The 15,288-nt window shown below is 41.9% G+C and overlaps 1 protein-coding gene across 1 annotated transcript in view; it reads right to left on the bottom strand.

The window, feature by feature from the left end:
• pcdh15a (protocadherin-related 15a) overlaps window positions 1-15,288 on the bottom strand; it is a 409,668-nt gene that overhangs the window by 96,018 nt on the left and 298,362 nt on the right. Inside the window, exons 16-21 of the mRNA XM_056608756.1 lie at window positions 14,645-14,851; window positions 12,164-12,298; window positions 7,129-7,278; window positions 4,155-4,348; window positions 1,580-1,712; window positions 1,151-1,230 (exon numbers count right to left, since the gene is read on the bottom strand). Coding sequence (XP_056464731.1) covers window positions 1,151-1,230; window positions 1,580-1,712; window positions 4,155-4,348; window positions 7,129-7,278; window positions 12,164-12,298; window positions 14,645-14,851 — 899 coding nt within the window. The remainder of the gene's footprint in view (window positions 1-1,150; window positions 1,231-1,579; window positions 1,713-4,154; window positions 4,349-7,128; window positions 7,279-12,163; window positions 12,299-14,644; window positions 14,852-15,288) is intronic.

The raw sequence follows: 15,288 nt of genomic DNA, 5'->3' as shown, positions 1-15,288 counted from the left end.
ATTATAGGAAAACATTATCTCATGCTTGGACTACCATGGTTTTCTGTAATCATATACATGATGTGATGATATCAAAATAGTAGGGTTGTCTTCAAACAAAGAAAATCTTAGTTGACGGAAATTCAACCAGCTCTCAAACAATCGATTGCTCGATTGGGGGAAAATAAAACAAAAACAATTACTAGAAGATTAACTTAACGGCCACAAAGCAACTCCACTCTACCTGCTAGCCAAAATATCACCCAAGTGCTGTTTGGAGGAAGCCAGCGGGATTCAGATGTATGGCTTTTCAGATATTCAATGTAAGGCAAGTCACAACAGATCAGCCAGGGAGAGCCGTGCCGGGCAGCATCGCGAGGGAGACAGACAAAAGGTTGGAAGATCAGATTCACGGTTTTGTTCTGTTTCTGATAATTGTTCCGAATGCATGACGCTGTGGGGCGTGCCAAGGGACCAAGTCTGATAGGTTCCTACTCCCAAGCCTGTGAGGCGTAAATCAAGAACGTTGAGGGAGCATCAAAGACCAAATGACAAGAAATAACTTATGCCGACTGTTTATCTGTTTTAACCAAACGCTGCCACACCAACGACTTATTTGACATGGTGTTGATTCGTTTGTAGCCGACAGAATGTTCCATAAGTAATCTAACAGTCATCCTTAAGTTGGGCGAGTTTGAAGTTGTGAAACCAGGGTGTTATAATTCTTAGTCTATTAAAGCATGTGGTTATTATAACCAAATCTACAGAGCCTTGCAGATTAATTTCATTCATTGTTCATGTTATTTCTAACACAATAGAGCTCTTTGGAATAGATCATTCCGAAATTAAATAAATCGGTGTATTGTATTCCTCCTGCTCCCGAAAATAATGGATTTAGAAGCAACCATTGAGAATTTGGTGGAATAAGTGAATATCGACCAAGTGACCAGAGCTTGAGAGCTCTACATAGCCAGGGCAGTTTGTGCTTTCTCCTGCCATGGGAACTGCTCAACTCTTGTTTGGAAAATAATGGATGTCAATTGATCGCAAACTGCCCAATTTTGAAAATATGCATAGGGCGAGAGGAGGTGAGTCTAACAAATGTCATAGCTTAGCAAACAGGCACAATCCTTGAGGACATTGGTACTGAGGCATCAGTGTGTGAACTTACGTTTCTGTGAGGTTGAATCTCTGCTCGGGGTCCCCGCTCACAATGCGGTATGTGATTGGGTCATTCTCTCTGTCTGTCGCCTAGCCGAAGGAAGACAGAAAGAGGACACTGTCACACAGGTTTGTGCTAAATGTGTGTTTGCGTGCGTATGCGTACATTTGCCTATGTGTGAGTATGTGAGAGAGAGAGAGAGAGAGAGACAGAGAGAGAGTGCATGCATGTGTGTTTGTGTGTGCATGCGTATATTTGCCTATGTGTGAGTATGCGAGAGAGAGAGAGAGAGAGAGAGAGAGAGAGAGAGAGAGAGAGAGAGAGAGAGAGAGAGAGAGAGAGAGAGAGAGAGAGAGAGAGAGAGAGAGAGAGAGAGAGAGAGAGAGAGAGAGAGAGAGAGCTTGTGCGGGTGGGTGGGTGGTTGTGACTGGGTCATACCTGGAGGTTCAGCAGGATGGCTCCCAGCCTCATGGCCTCGCTGACCTCCACGCTGTAGCTGAAGAGGGGGAAGCGTGGGGGGCTCTGGTTGTTGGGCGGCAGCACTTCAATATACACCGTGGTGATAGAGCTCCTGGCAGTGGAAATAACACCATAACACACTTATTGCCTCCCACGCCTCATAAACCATGGGCACAGATCCCGGGGAGGGGAGGGTTCGTGCTCCCTCCAACTTCGTAAAAACATGAAGTTGTCCCCCCCTAATATAAATTATTTCGTAATGCATGTCATTGAAAATATATATTTAAATATTCAGCAGAAGCCGACTCCATTTTTGCAATATTTCACACGTAAACACAAGACTAAAAGCTTTGTTCATGTCGTCTCTATTTATCCTGCATCAGTAGTCTTAAGCATTGCATTATCCATTGGCGTGCTAATTGCTTTATTTGTGGATGTGTGGCCCTTAATATATATATTAAGCCTCTATTAAATGCTGTGTGTCTGTTATAGCAGATCAATTGATGTATAGGTTATTGATGTCCCCTCCAGATAATGCTCTTGAAAGAATTCCATGTTTGTGCTCCACCCTCAGTTGCAATGAGATCTGCGCTCTTGTTGAAAACACCTTCATTAACACACGGAGTGAAAAAAAAGTCTCAAAGAAACACAAACCAATTGTCACCAGGAGCGGCACCGATGTTTTGCTAGTGTTAAGAAGTGATAATGTTTGAATGTGATTATTATCTTGTTCAAGTTAATTTAATGTGTCAATGTGTGACATTTGCTCAACTTTGCTATTGGACTGAAGATGTAATGTGTTACTTGCGTTATGCATGTAAGAATTCAGTGTTAGCTTGATTAGATTAACATTGGTATCAAATGGTTGATGGCTCCTAAGTACAAAACTTGAGCGTTTCGTGATCCCTGTAGGTGCACTACAATTTACCCAGTAGTTAATTTTTAGAAATATGCTTCATTTAAAACGTTGGTTATGACTATGTGCTTTCATTGTTTTCAGCATCACTTGTGAGTTGCTTTGGATAAACGTTTCAGCTAAATGGCAAACTTATACTTGTATGGAACACTGACTTCAGAAACTGTAACGTTTCTGTTGCTTTCTTTTTCTCCAAAAACCCATTCTGGGAGGAACTATAAAGGCACTCAGCCATTCCTTGAAGATGGAGCTAGATGATAAAATAAAAGGCTCTACATGGTTGGTCAGAACATTTATAATGTTTGTTGGTTAGAAGTTCTCCCCAAAAGTTGCTGAAACGTACGTTTCCTTGCTGTTTTCTGCCCGGGCAAATGGATGTGCATTTGCACAGTGGAAAGCAGTGAAGGGAAACTATCTTATATAAAATCCATTCCACCCACAACCCTAAAAAACATCTAAAATATTCTACAATTGGAGTTGGTTTCTGACACCTTTATAGGCTTCAGAAAAAGAAATACACTTGAATCTTGATTGTTCTCTTGTTTCTTTGTGTTCCTTTGTGCTAAGACGGAAACACAATCCACAAATCAAATGTTGAACCGATCCATGTCTTAAACATCACACAGTCAACATTAAGGTGAAGAAAAATAGACTGTGCCTGCACAGCTACAAATGCAAATATCCCCTTTCTTTGTCTGATGTTTTTCAAAGGTTTCTCCCCCATTTCCACACTCAACTGAATTCACGGTCTGTGTGAAAGTTTAATGAAATATAAAAGAAAGCACCAATTGAAATGGACATAAAATTTGTATGAAGGAGTAATTCAATAAGACAGACAAACCCTGGACCATTATGGGAAAAACAACAACAAATAACTAAAAGGGAACAAGGAATTGTATTAATTACAGTCAAACCATGTCAGTCATACCCACATATTATTAAAGGTGCGGCAGGTAAGATTCAAGAGCTACTACTTGAGTGCAATTGAGTGCAATTTGTTAGAAATCGGCATCCATCAGATGTGAGTGAAATGCACGAGGAGAATCCTCATTTAGGGTTGACTGAACCTGCCTCCGGTTGATCCAGTTCAACCTTTAGACCCTCAGCTAATTTCTGACCAATCAGAGCGACTCTTTCCCTAACTGGTTCGGGGTATCAAACTCGCCTGTCAATCCCAGGTGCATGAAACGCAACACTTCTCCACGGCTGAGAATCGTAAGGAGGGCGCAGATGTTTCTTACGCTGTAGTTTTAAAATCGTGCTCTGTCCTGCTTTTTTACAATTCTCCAATCTTATCAACAGCACCTTTAACATTTAACAAAAAAAACAAAAGATATAGCCAGGTCCATTGCTACCCGCCTAGCACTGATGATTTTGTGGGAAGGTCAGCAGACCACCTAATCAGTGTCCGGCCTCTAATTGGATAGCTTTCATTCCTCACCTCTCCACTCTCTGATAGTGTGTGGTGAGAGTTCAGGCGCAACCTGGCAACCGTGCGTCACCCAGGTGCTAGACACTGGTTAGCAGAGCATGTATAATCCCCCATAGACTCCCTATTTAAAGGGCCTTTAGTGCCGTGATAGGCACTGTCACAGCAAACCCATTACTAACTAATCCATAGATCCTGGGAGGCGGTACCTTCTCTGGATCCCGGGGGCGTTGTCCGACGCCCTGACGGTGAGGGTGTAGGAGCGGCCCACAACCAGGGCCACGCCCGTCGCCACGGTGATGCGACCCGTACGGTTGTTGATCACAAAGTCCCCCTGGGCCCCCGCCAGGATTTCATAGGTCACCAGGCCATTGGAGCCCTCGTCCGCATCCACGGCGGACAGCTGTGACAGGGGAAGAGGGGCAGAGAGACACAGAGAGAGGACGGAGAGCGAGGGGCGTTGGGTTGAGAGAAACAGAGAGATAAGGGGGGAGAGGGTGAGGGTGGAGTGATAGTAAGAGAGAGTAAGGTCAGAAAAGGGTTTTGAAAAGGATTTAAAGAAAGAGAGAGTTATAGAGAGAGACAGAGACAGAGACAGAGAGAGAGAGAGAGAGAGAGAGAGAGAGAGAGAGAGAGAGGGAGAGAGAGAGAGAGAGAGAGAGAGAGAGAGAGAGAGAAGATATAATGAATAATACAACATATAACATTTAAAAGATGTAATAACATGAATATATGCTTCTTTTTTTTTTATTCAGCTTAATTCTTTCTATTCAGATATTAGAAGTCCTTCTTGCTGGATTGATTGAAACATTGAATTTACCTCATGGATTGAAACATCAATTATGCAAGCCATACTTGTAAGTCAGTACGTGTAGCTGTAAATTAACACATGTAAATATGAACAAGACCAAGAAGATGAGGAGGACGACTAGTTGCTAGAGGGCTTCAAAGGAAGAGTTATTAAGAGGGAGGAGTGGGTTGGGGGAGTGTGCTGGTGTGAATCAGCCAGACAGTAAATGTTTCACAGTATGGGGGAAAATCACTGACAGCATCGGCCCAGTGGTCCAACCCACCAAATGTAGATGTGAATGTAAATGTGGTACAAGGATGATGACCTTTTATGCTTCAAGGGAGTCTCCCAATAGTTATTAAAAGGTGATGTAGGTATGATTTCAGATGGTTGTTTGAGTTGGTTAGTGAGGCTGTTGATCAGCTTATAGTGAATGAAACGCTTTGTGTGAATATCTGGTCTGTTTGACAGTACTCCTGTGTCTGTTTGAGACCGTTTTTTATATTGGACCGCTCCAGGCAAATTTCTGACCAATCAGGGTTACTCTTCCCTGATTGGTCCCACCAGTGTTATCATAGCTCCACCACATAGAGAGAGAAGGGGCACGTCCGGGGTCTCTCTCTCTCTCTCTCTCTCTCTCTCTCTCTCTCTGCAACTTTAAAACCGGGTTTAGGGAGTCTGCCAAGAGGTCCACTTAAAGCAAAAAAAACAAACAATAACAAAATGTTTACAGAGGAGCGGCTCAGAGGATTATCCTGGCTCATTTCCATTCGATTATGAATACCTGACCCCTTGTTTCATGTAGAGGCAGGAACAACAGCAGCTACAGCAACAGCTGGCATTTAGCTGGAGGTTTACATGGCGCTCACACACACAGCGCGGTACAAAACGTCTGACCTTTCAGGATTTTTATTGCTTCCGTTAAAATACTGATTTCGTTTGGCTGACCTTTACGATGATAAACGGTTTAGGGTAAATTGCTGAGTACCAAAAATTATAGATTTGAAAGATTTGGAATGGGATTCTATTTTGGTGGGGAGGGTTTTCCAGGTAATCTTTTGATGTGATTAGGATTAGATGCTTGGAGCCTTATTTAGATTTGATTATGTCCTTACCATAAAAGCAATAGATATTCTTCATTTGCTATCCACGTTTGAGCAAAACAAACAGAGATGGATATTCAGGATGTTCTCATCCCCAGTCCTTACATATGTGAGCCATGGAAATCGCAATAAAAGATAGCCGGGAATCCTCCTTTTGTTTCACAGAGCTGTGGAAGAACCATGGAGAGCTGAACTCCTCTGGGAGGCCCACTCTAATTAATGTTTTTTAGACGCGGTCAGACAAGCCGACCCGCGAACCCGCGTCCTGGTTTAGAGCAGAGGGGCCAAACCAGTTCTTACTCTGATTAAACTTGACCTTTTGGGATTTTTTTTTTTTTTGGGGGTATGTCTGTTTATCTTCGTCTTTGCAAGGAGCTGTGCGGAGGGAAACTGTCAACGTGAAGGATACAATGAAATAATTGTGTTGAAAAAACGAAAATTCATTCTATATTATGCAAGATGATGCGGCCATGTCTGTTTCAGTTAAGAGGTTTTTTCGATAGAACGGGGGTAATTACACCAACGTCCTCGTTGACAGTATGAAAATAACACAGAGCGAAGAAAACACTGTGCCATTTGCAGAGCTTCCATGCGTCAAACAGAACCCACAAACAAACCTCTTTGATCCATTAACATGGACCGTGGGAGAGCCAAGCGTTTACCGAGCTAAAGCCTTTTCTAACACAACCTGGACCGGATCTAGAGTCCGGCGGTCCCCGGACGAGGATTGATTACCGGTCGCAGGAGTTAAGCTCACTCCCACAGTGCATTAGCTCCAGTCATGATAGCAGACAATCTATTGAGTCAACCGTTGCCTGGCTTCAGACACAACAAAGGAGGCGGGGGGGAATACAGATACTTTCACTTAGTCTTGACAGCCGATCAAAGACGGTGCAGAAACATCTGTTTCATCATGGTTGAGATACTTTTATATACTTAAAAAAAAAGAGTATATAAAAGACCATAGAGCCCGTGTGTAGGGAGACCAAGACAAAAATAGACAAGTCAAACAAAATATGACGAAAGAAGGAAACAAAGGAAGGAAAGACTGTATGAATAAAATAAATAACGGAGAGAGGAAGGGCGAGGATGTGAGGAAATAAAGAATGAATAAAAGAAACAATGTAAGAAAATGTAAGAAAACTATAATGAAAGAAAGAAAGAAAGAAAGAAAGAAAGAAAGAAAGAAAGAAAGAAAGAAAGAAAGAAAGAAAGAAAGAAGGGAGGAAAAAAAACAAATAAAAGACAAAAGGACAAACAGCATACAAAGTGAAAAGAAAGAAAGGTTACCTGTAGCACCGTCTCCCCGGGCTGAAAGTTGGTGAACACCTCGATGTTGTAGGACACATCGCCGAAGGCTGGCGTGTTGTCGTTGGCGTCAATCACTAGGATGTTCACAATCACTGGCTGGCTCAGCTGGACGCCATCTGACGCCACCATCTGGAAGCACAACCGACAAAGAAGGTTGAGGTGAGTCTCTAGCCGGAGGACCAGTACGTACAGTTCAGAATCAATCAATTTACAAGTTTGGGTCAATGTTTAGCATAACGGGGCCGAAAGGTAAAGTGGGCACAGCACTATGAAGTTGGTTAAAACAGGTAGCAGAATGTGTCTGGTATAGTGGCAGCATTTAGCAGTCATTCATAACCTTACTGAGGAACCCATCGCATAGCTCCAGAGTAATAAAGGTCCTTTCTATTTCTAAACAATTGGTATGAAATGTTGCGAATTGACTGCAAAGTAAACCACAATTCATAATAAAGTGAGCTGCCTCATAAATTTGACCAGCATATAAATCGCACTAAAAAGCAGTTGATTTAGCTGCCATATGTGTATTACCATTTTATTAAAAATACGGTATACATTTTTCATAGAACGAGACTAAATAATAACATTAATGTTAACTCTTCGAAGCTCTACGAAATTGAGTTCATTTTTTTGCCCTGTGGGGGAAGTACTGTTTGATGAATTTGCATAAATGATACATTATGCAACTAATGTAACAGTGTGGCCAAGGAATAAATCACTTTTCGAGCCTGCGGTTATGAAAGAAATGAAAAAATAATAAATAAATGTAAATAAAAGTACCCCTGCCACAATACAAACAAAAAACTTCAATTGAAAATCTATTAAGTACCCATAATTATATATATATTTCCATGACCTTTTCTTAATCCTTCAAGTTTATTTGAATAAAACCTCTACAGGTCTTTACAGTTACAGATAAGAACAAAAATATTTTTTCATTTGATGAAAAATTCAATTTTTTCATCAAAATAGTTTTTAGTTTTCCAGTTTGGTCGATATTATTATTTTAGTAAGTATAGCAGGTCAAAGGTTTTTAGTCTTCTGCTGAAAGGAACTGAGCTGTATCTTTGCTGCCGCATCCAAGCTGTGTGACATATGAATATTAACTATTTAAATATAATGTATATGCCAATTGTGGAATACCAATCTCACACTTCGATTGATAGCAACAGTTGGCTGGATAGCTCATAATAACCATTTTGTACCAATGGTTCGGGTTAACGTCAAACAAAGTAGGAACACTTCTGAATTGTGTTGGAAGAGTTGAAAGAAAAAGCTAAATATTCTTAACTGTAAAGAAGATGAAGAATCAATTGAATATAGACCACTGTTGAATATACTTTTAATACAATATTTTAATATTGATTCCTTTGACAAAAGGATAGTTTCATACTGTAGTACAAAAACGACCAGCCCTAGCATGAGAAGGATGATTCTTAATGCCAGGTACTACTTGACAAAAATAATTATAATTTTATGTTTGCTTCTGCAAGCAATTATTACCAATAACTAATACAAATAGTAGTTTCGATTATTGAAAACAACATTCTCCAACACATGTTCTGATATATTGCACACACGCAGATATAGGTGAAGCCACATAAGTCTACATACTGTCTCCTACTTGGAATAGCTAGAAATTTTCCCAGGGATATTTGGTTATTTAATTTCCTTTGATTAGAAATTCTTCTAAAATAGATTAGGCAAAAATCGTGTTTTTTTTTTACATGTGCCAAGTGTGTTTTGATATAATTAACTTAGAGAACAACATTTTGACAAAGGCCAATGTAGAATTCCAACCAATTAGTTGACGACATTGACACTAAAACACTTGATAAAAACACTGACTAATCCTGCTCAGTCAATATTGTGTTTTACGTGATGTGCAAATTGGAGCATATTGAATGAGATAACACAAAATTTGAATAAATGAATGGGGAGGGGGAACTAAAAGTTAATTTCTTCTGCTTGTTTGTTTGAAGTTATTGTTTATGCATATATCTGCCTCGCTTTCTTTTCAAAATAAATACATGGATCTGACTTCCACAGCTGGTGCTTTTTTGAATGTGAAGGGTGGAGATACGTGTCAATTAAGGCATATACCTCTCTTAACACTAAGCGGAATATCTTCCACACTTGAGGCTATAAAACTGAGAGAGAGGGGAGTAAGAGAAGGTTGCCATAAGGTCACGCTTTATTGCCAAACTATTCATCATGGGATACTATCAAGTAGGCTTACTCACCAAATAAAAGCAAAAAGTTAGATGAATAAATAAGGTAGTGGAAGTCATTTTGAGAGAGGAAGACCAAACATCAACAGAGAAAGTGGCTGCAACACCAAATTACTTTCTGTTAAGTAAATTGAAGTATCTTCTAAATGTGTGCACTTACTGCTGCATTTTAAATGCCTTGAGTTTTTCTGTTATACATTAGTAAGGGGATATTTGTAGAAGAAAGAGAAAGTGACTTTGAGAGAGCAGAATACTAACATGCCGCCACAAGAAAGCCATTTACTCTTTACAGGAACATTTAGCCAAGACAACCAAAAACAAATGTTTCTATTCTGTTTCTCGTAACAAAAAGGAAGATTCCAACTCTATTTAAATCACTATAAAACAACGGTATATCCAAAACGGCAATCAGAGGTAAATGAACGAAAGTGAAATTACAAACAGATCAACATATAGAAATATATATATTGTGTCTGTACTTTATGTTGTTTTTACACCAAGATATCATTAACATAAGAATACAGAATAATGTTAATGATACAGTTTGTTGAATTGCCACTACCGATGCCACTCCATTCCAAACACCAAACCTTTAATATTCTAAATAAAGTCTTAGTGGCACAAAATGATAATTATTGTTTAATGTTATGTGATTGCTAATGGTGTCATGATACATTTAAATTAGAAAATACATCAATTTAGTATACCGTCCAATTAAGATGATTTTATTTTCTCTCTGCTGCAGGAATTTATTTTTTTCACTTTATATTTTCAAAGCATCAACGGAATTAAGGAAACAATCAAAAGGTCAAAGTCTCACCACCTTTTGCTGAAGATTAATTAACCAAGATTCATTATAACAATTTGCTAGAAGTAATCGTATGAAAAAGATCATTTACATATTGAGCTAACTGACTCACTATGTAAAGTGCTTGGGGTGTCTTGAAAATCGCTGTATGAATTCAAAGAATAACTTTCAATATAAAAAACAACAACTGTATATCACGGTAGAATTTGTCTGGCTCTGTATTTCGTTCTTCCAGCACATGAAATGCAGACTGCATTTACTACTTACTTTCCCCTCCCGGGTTAATAAAACGTTATGCCATCTCATATGCTTGCTTGTATCCTACTATTCACTTCCAACAACAACCTCACCAGCTGGCGACACAGCTGGCCGATATAGGTAAAAGTCACGTTGCTCCAGATATGTCAGGGTTAATTTGTGTACAGCATTAGGTATTGGTGTCGAAACAGACTTTAAAAACCACTGTAAATGCTGGCAACACTCTGGATGGAGACGTTGGTTTAGTGGCACATTTGGTGTTAGATCGAGGTTTACAGGGGTGTATGTTTCAGGAAAGATTGTGGTTTGGAAGGACTACGTGTGGGAACAGAGCTTCCTAGGTGTGGGAACAGAGCTTCCTGTTTTTGTCATGTTTGATAAAAAATAGCAATTATGCCACAATCTCTGCTCTCTCCCCCCCCCCCCCCCCCCCCACACACACACACACACGTTCCCACAGTTCTTAGTACAAGTAATTGCATAAGTTGCAGGTTGAACAAACAGCCATTACCCCCTTCAAATTAAACAAATTAAACCCCCCGCTCCTCAAAGTGATGAATTGAAAAGCCTGTTGTCCACATTGGAACATAATACAGAACAACAAATCCACTGACAAATCATTTGCCTCAATGTATTGCACATCAACTATGGAAAAACACTTCTTTGTGCCGTCGGTTGCCAGACGGTCAACGCACGGCCAAGGCATTCATACTCTTCGTTTTATCTAAAATATTTCTGTGGACACGCAGTGTGTGCGCTCTGCCTGTTGAGCTTCAAAATTGCAGAGGCAAGCAACAAGCAACAAATCGAAGTAAAAAACGTGATGACATAAATTATGGTTCACACAGTTTTCACACGCAGACTACAAAGTTGGACACTTGAGCGCACACATGTGGCCGGTCATTTAAATTGGGTCAGTGCTTAAGGGTTTGTTAACAGCTTTTCTAGTTGTTTACTCTGCCATATGCTTTATTTTTATACAGACGGCAATTTAGCTTTTTCCCTCACTACATAACAATAAGATCCCCCTGCAGTGTCCCTGCCACATTGGGGAACACTGCAGGGGGATCTTATTGTTATGTAGTGAGGGAAAAGGCTCAAACGCCGTTGGGGGACACTGGACTGTCTAGTGGTTTAGAGTGGCCATACTGTTCTGTTGATAGTGTGTGGGGCTGGATTGTCGATTACATGCATGTGTTTGGGATACGATGCTGGTTTAAAGGGGCATGTGCGGACAATGGGACTGTGTCGGGCTTGATAGTGTGTCTGAGGATAGGTAGTGGTGTACAGGGGTGTGTGTGGGGGGCTAGATAGTGTTTTAAAGGGACTTCGTGTGTGAGACTAGGTAATGTTGGTAGTGGTGTACAGGGTGTGTGGGTCGGGCTAGGTAGTGGTTAAGAGGGACTGTGTGTGTGCGACCAGATAATGATTTGACAGGACTGTGTGTGGCTAGATAGTGGTTTAAAGGGACTGTGTGTGTGGTGAGGTAGAGTTTAAATGGGACTGTGTGTGTGCGACCAGATAATGGTTTTCCAGGACTGTGTGTGGCTAGATAGTGTTTTAAAGGGACTGTGTGTGTGGTGAGGCAGTGGTTTCCAAGCCTTTGTGTGTGGGCCTAGGTCGTGGATAAGGGGGGGCCGTGCGCGTGGGGCCATGTACTGCCTCACAGTGTGCATTAGGGGAGTTAGACAGGGTTAGCGGGGGGGTCCACGGGGCCTACCCTGAACGTGTAGGTCATCTGTCGCTCCCGATCCACGGGTTGGAGGAGCAGCAGGAAGCGCTCTATCCCCGTGGTGGAGAGTGTGAAGACAGCCGTGTAGTCGTCCAGCGTGATGGTCAGCATCGGGTCTGTGGACTTTTGGAGGGAAGAACATTTAATAAAGAGGAGGGGGATCCAGAGGGGGAAAAGGTTAGGGACGTAACCATGGCGACATCCGCTGCTTTATTTCCACCCCCAGTCTTTTTTTGGCACGCTTTTGCTTCCCGAGGTCCCAGCTGTGGGACTGAGAGAAACCAGATCAAGCCAGATCAAACGACACATTTGATCTGGCATCAGAGAGGAAAACGGAAATCTGGGAGTGGATTCCCTTTCCCCCGGTCCTCATGACATGTTATTGGAAAGGCATAACCCAGATACTCTATCATTACATAAAAAAATATATATGAATTTATGAGGCAATGAGAGGATTCATATCAATATGATTATCTGCTCATTGGGAAAAGTGCCAATAAAAATAAAAGTGATATATTCCAAACCACCTCCGCAAAATTGCCAACGCTTTCCGCATTATCGTGTTGTCTATGAGAGAATAAATAAAAACCAGGAAAGTCAGTTGAACAATCCCAGTGTTAGATGACTTATACTAATACGCCCCCCTATTAAACAATAGCGATCGCTCTGTCTTCGTGATGCGTTTGTAACATCGACCCTCAAGTTCACACTTTGAGCTGAGCATCACATTGCGGGGCGAATAAATCAGTGCTGTCTTTCTGTCAGCGTTTAACCGAGTCAAATGCGAAAACACGTGCGCTAACGACATCACATGTCGCTCAGCACTCGCGTGTTCGTCGCTATCCAACGACGACCAACATATACTATTGACAGCATTGACGTCACACCATGAATAGTAACAACTTAATTATATTCGCTTTGGGGTTTCAGCAAAACACATTTCATTCAACCACACGCACACTCACTCACACACTCACACAAACACACGTATATATAAATATACAGACCTATGCTCAGACTCTGTGCGTGTCTGTCAATCGTGTCAACCAATTATGTCAAACCGCTCCCTCTACTTCATCCAACTACTGCACACCCACGCACGCAAGCACACACAGATTCACACACACACACACACACACACACACACACACACACACACACACACACACACACACACACACACACACACACACACACACACACACCTACACACACACACACACACACACACACACACACACACACACACACACACACACACACACACACACACACACACCTACAAACGTCACACACCAAGTCACCACACATCAAGTGGAAACACTGCAAATTCTTCCGAACAAAGTTTGTGTTCAAAGAAGAGAACCCGGTTCGGGGGTTCTATGCAAGCGAATAAAATAAAACAACACAGAAGGAAGGAAGGGAAGAAGGAAGGAAGGAACGGAGATTAATCTGCATAAGAAGCCAAACACTCCAAACCCACACTCTCCGCAGAGGCTTTCAAAGTCAACCCGGTCCCGTATATCCAGCTGTCATTCTGGCTACAGGTTCATTCTTATCGCTGGTTGGCTGGTTTTATTTTGAGGAGGAGGATATTTTTAGCGGCAGAAGAAGAGGACACACAGATTTCGTTGTTGAAACCACGCTGGAGTTCATCGTGTGGCAAAATGTCGGGGACGTTCATTTAGTGAGATCTAAGTGGACGGTAATGTGTGGTGTGGTAACTACACACGTGCATGTCAATTGTTTTGTCCTCAGTCTAAACAGGGCAGAGGGGGGTCTCCGGTTTGGTTTCAACGTTGGAGTAAAGCTATGCATGCATGTTTAATTCTGTCACTCTCACACAGCCGCCTGTTACCTACAGGTGTCTGACCAGGGGCAAGCTACAGTCGGGAGACAAAACATTGTTTAAGCACATCGATTTGTCTATCAATTCATGTAAATTCAAAAATAAATGTATTATTGAATAATGTAACCAACCATGCAGCCTTGCAGCATGCATTCATTACGTGACATTGCATCCGACCGACCTGGTAGTGCATTTTTCAACACAGAATATAACTACATAACTAAATACATATATAAGTGTATATGTATTTGTGTTTTTTTCTCATTGCATTTCTGTGTGCGTGTGTGTGTGTTAACATTTTTATGTATATATATATATATATATATATATATATATATATGTTTATTTATGTGCATACATTTCCATGTTTGTGTGTGTGTGTTGCTGTGTGTTTACATTTTTATGTAAATCAATATGGATTTTTGTGTATAAACATGTCTTTGCATGTATGTATGTGTGTGTGTGTGTGTGTGTGTGTGTGTGCATGTTTATGTATATCTATTTGGATATTTGTGTTTAAACATGTCTTTACATATGTCTGTGTGTGCATGTGTGTTTGTGTGCATCCAAACACACTATAACGACACATGCAGTCAAGCGGTGGCTCCTTCCCTCCCTACCTCCTCGATGTCATTGTCCAGGGCGACGATGGCCAGGGGCGAGGTGAGGTTGGCGCCGGCCGAGATGGTGGTGCCCACGGGGGAGGACTCGCTGACGTAGCCCTGGTACTCCACCAGCTGGAAATACGGAGCCTGGTTGTTCTCATCCAGGATCTCGATGATGAGGTCCGCGAAGACGGGGAGAGGGTGCCCATTGTCCTGCTCTGCCTGGGGCCACAGAGGGGAAAGAGAGAGAGAGAGAGAGAGAGAGAGAGAGAGAGAGAGAGAGAGAGAGCGAGAGAGCGAGAGAGAGACAGAGAGGTGGGGGAGGGAGAGAGAGAGAGAGAGAGAGAGAGAGAGAGAGAGAGAGAGAGAGAGAGAGAGAGAGAGAGAGAGAGAGAGGTGGGGGAGGGAGAGAGAGAGAGAGAGAGAGAGAGAGAGAGAGAGAGAGAGAGAGAGAGAGAGAGAGAGAGAGAGAGAGAGAGAGAGAGAGGTGGGGGAGGGAGAGAGAGAGAGAGAGAGAGAGAGAGAGAGAGAGAGAGAGAGAGAGAGAGAGAGAGAGAGAGAGAGGGGGGGGGGGGGGGGGGGGAGGGGGAGAATGAGAGAAAGATATAGAGGGAGAGGGGGGAGAGAGAGAAAGATATAGAGGGGGGAAAGGGACAGGA

Source organism: Gadus chalcogrammus, chromosome 15 (assembly GCF_026213295.1).
Source record: "Gadus chalcogrammus isolate NIFS_2021 chromosome 15, NIFS_Gcha_1.0, whole genome shotgun sequence".
Taxonomy (NCBI): domain Eukaryota; kingdom Metazoa; phylum Chordata; class Actinopteri; order Gadiformes; family Gadidae; genus Gadus; species Gadus chalcogrammus.
Note: the sequence above shows the minus strand (reverse complement) of the source record. Positions and strands in the feature narration are given on the sequence as shown.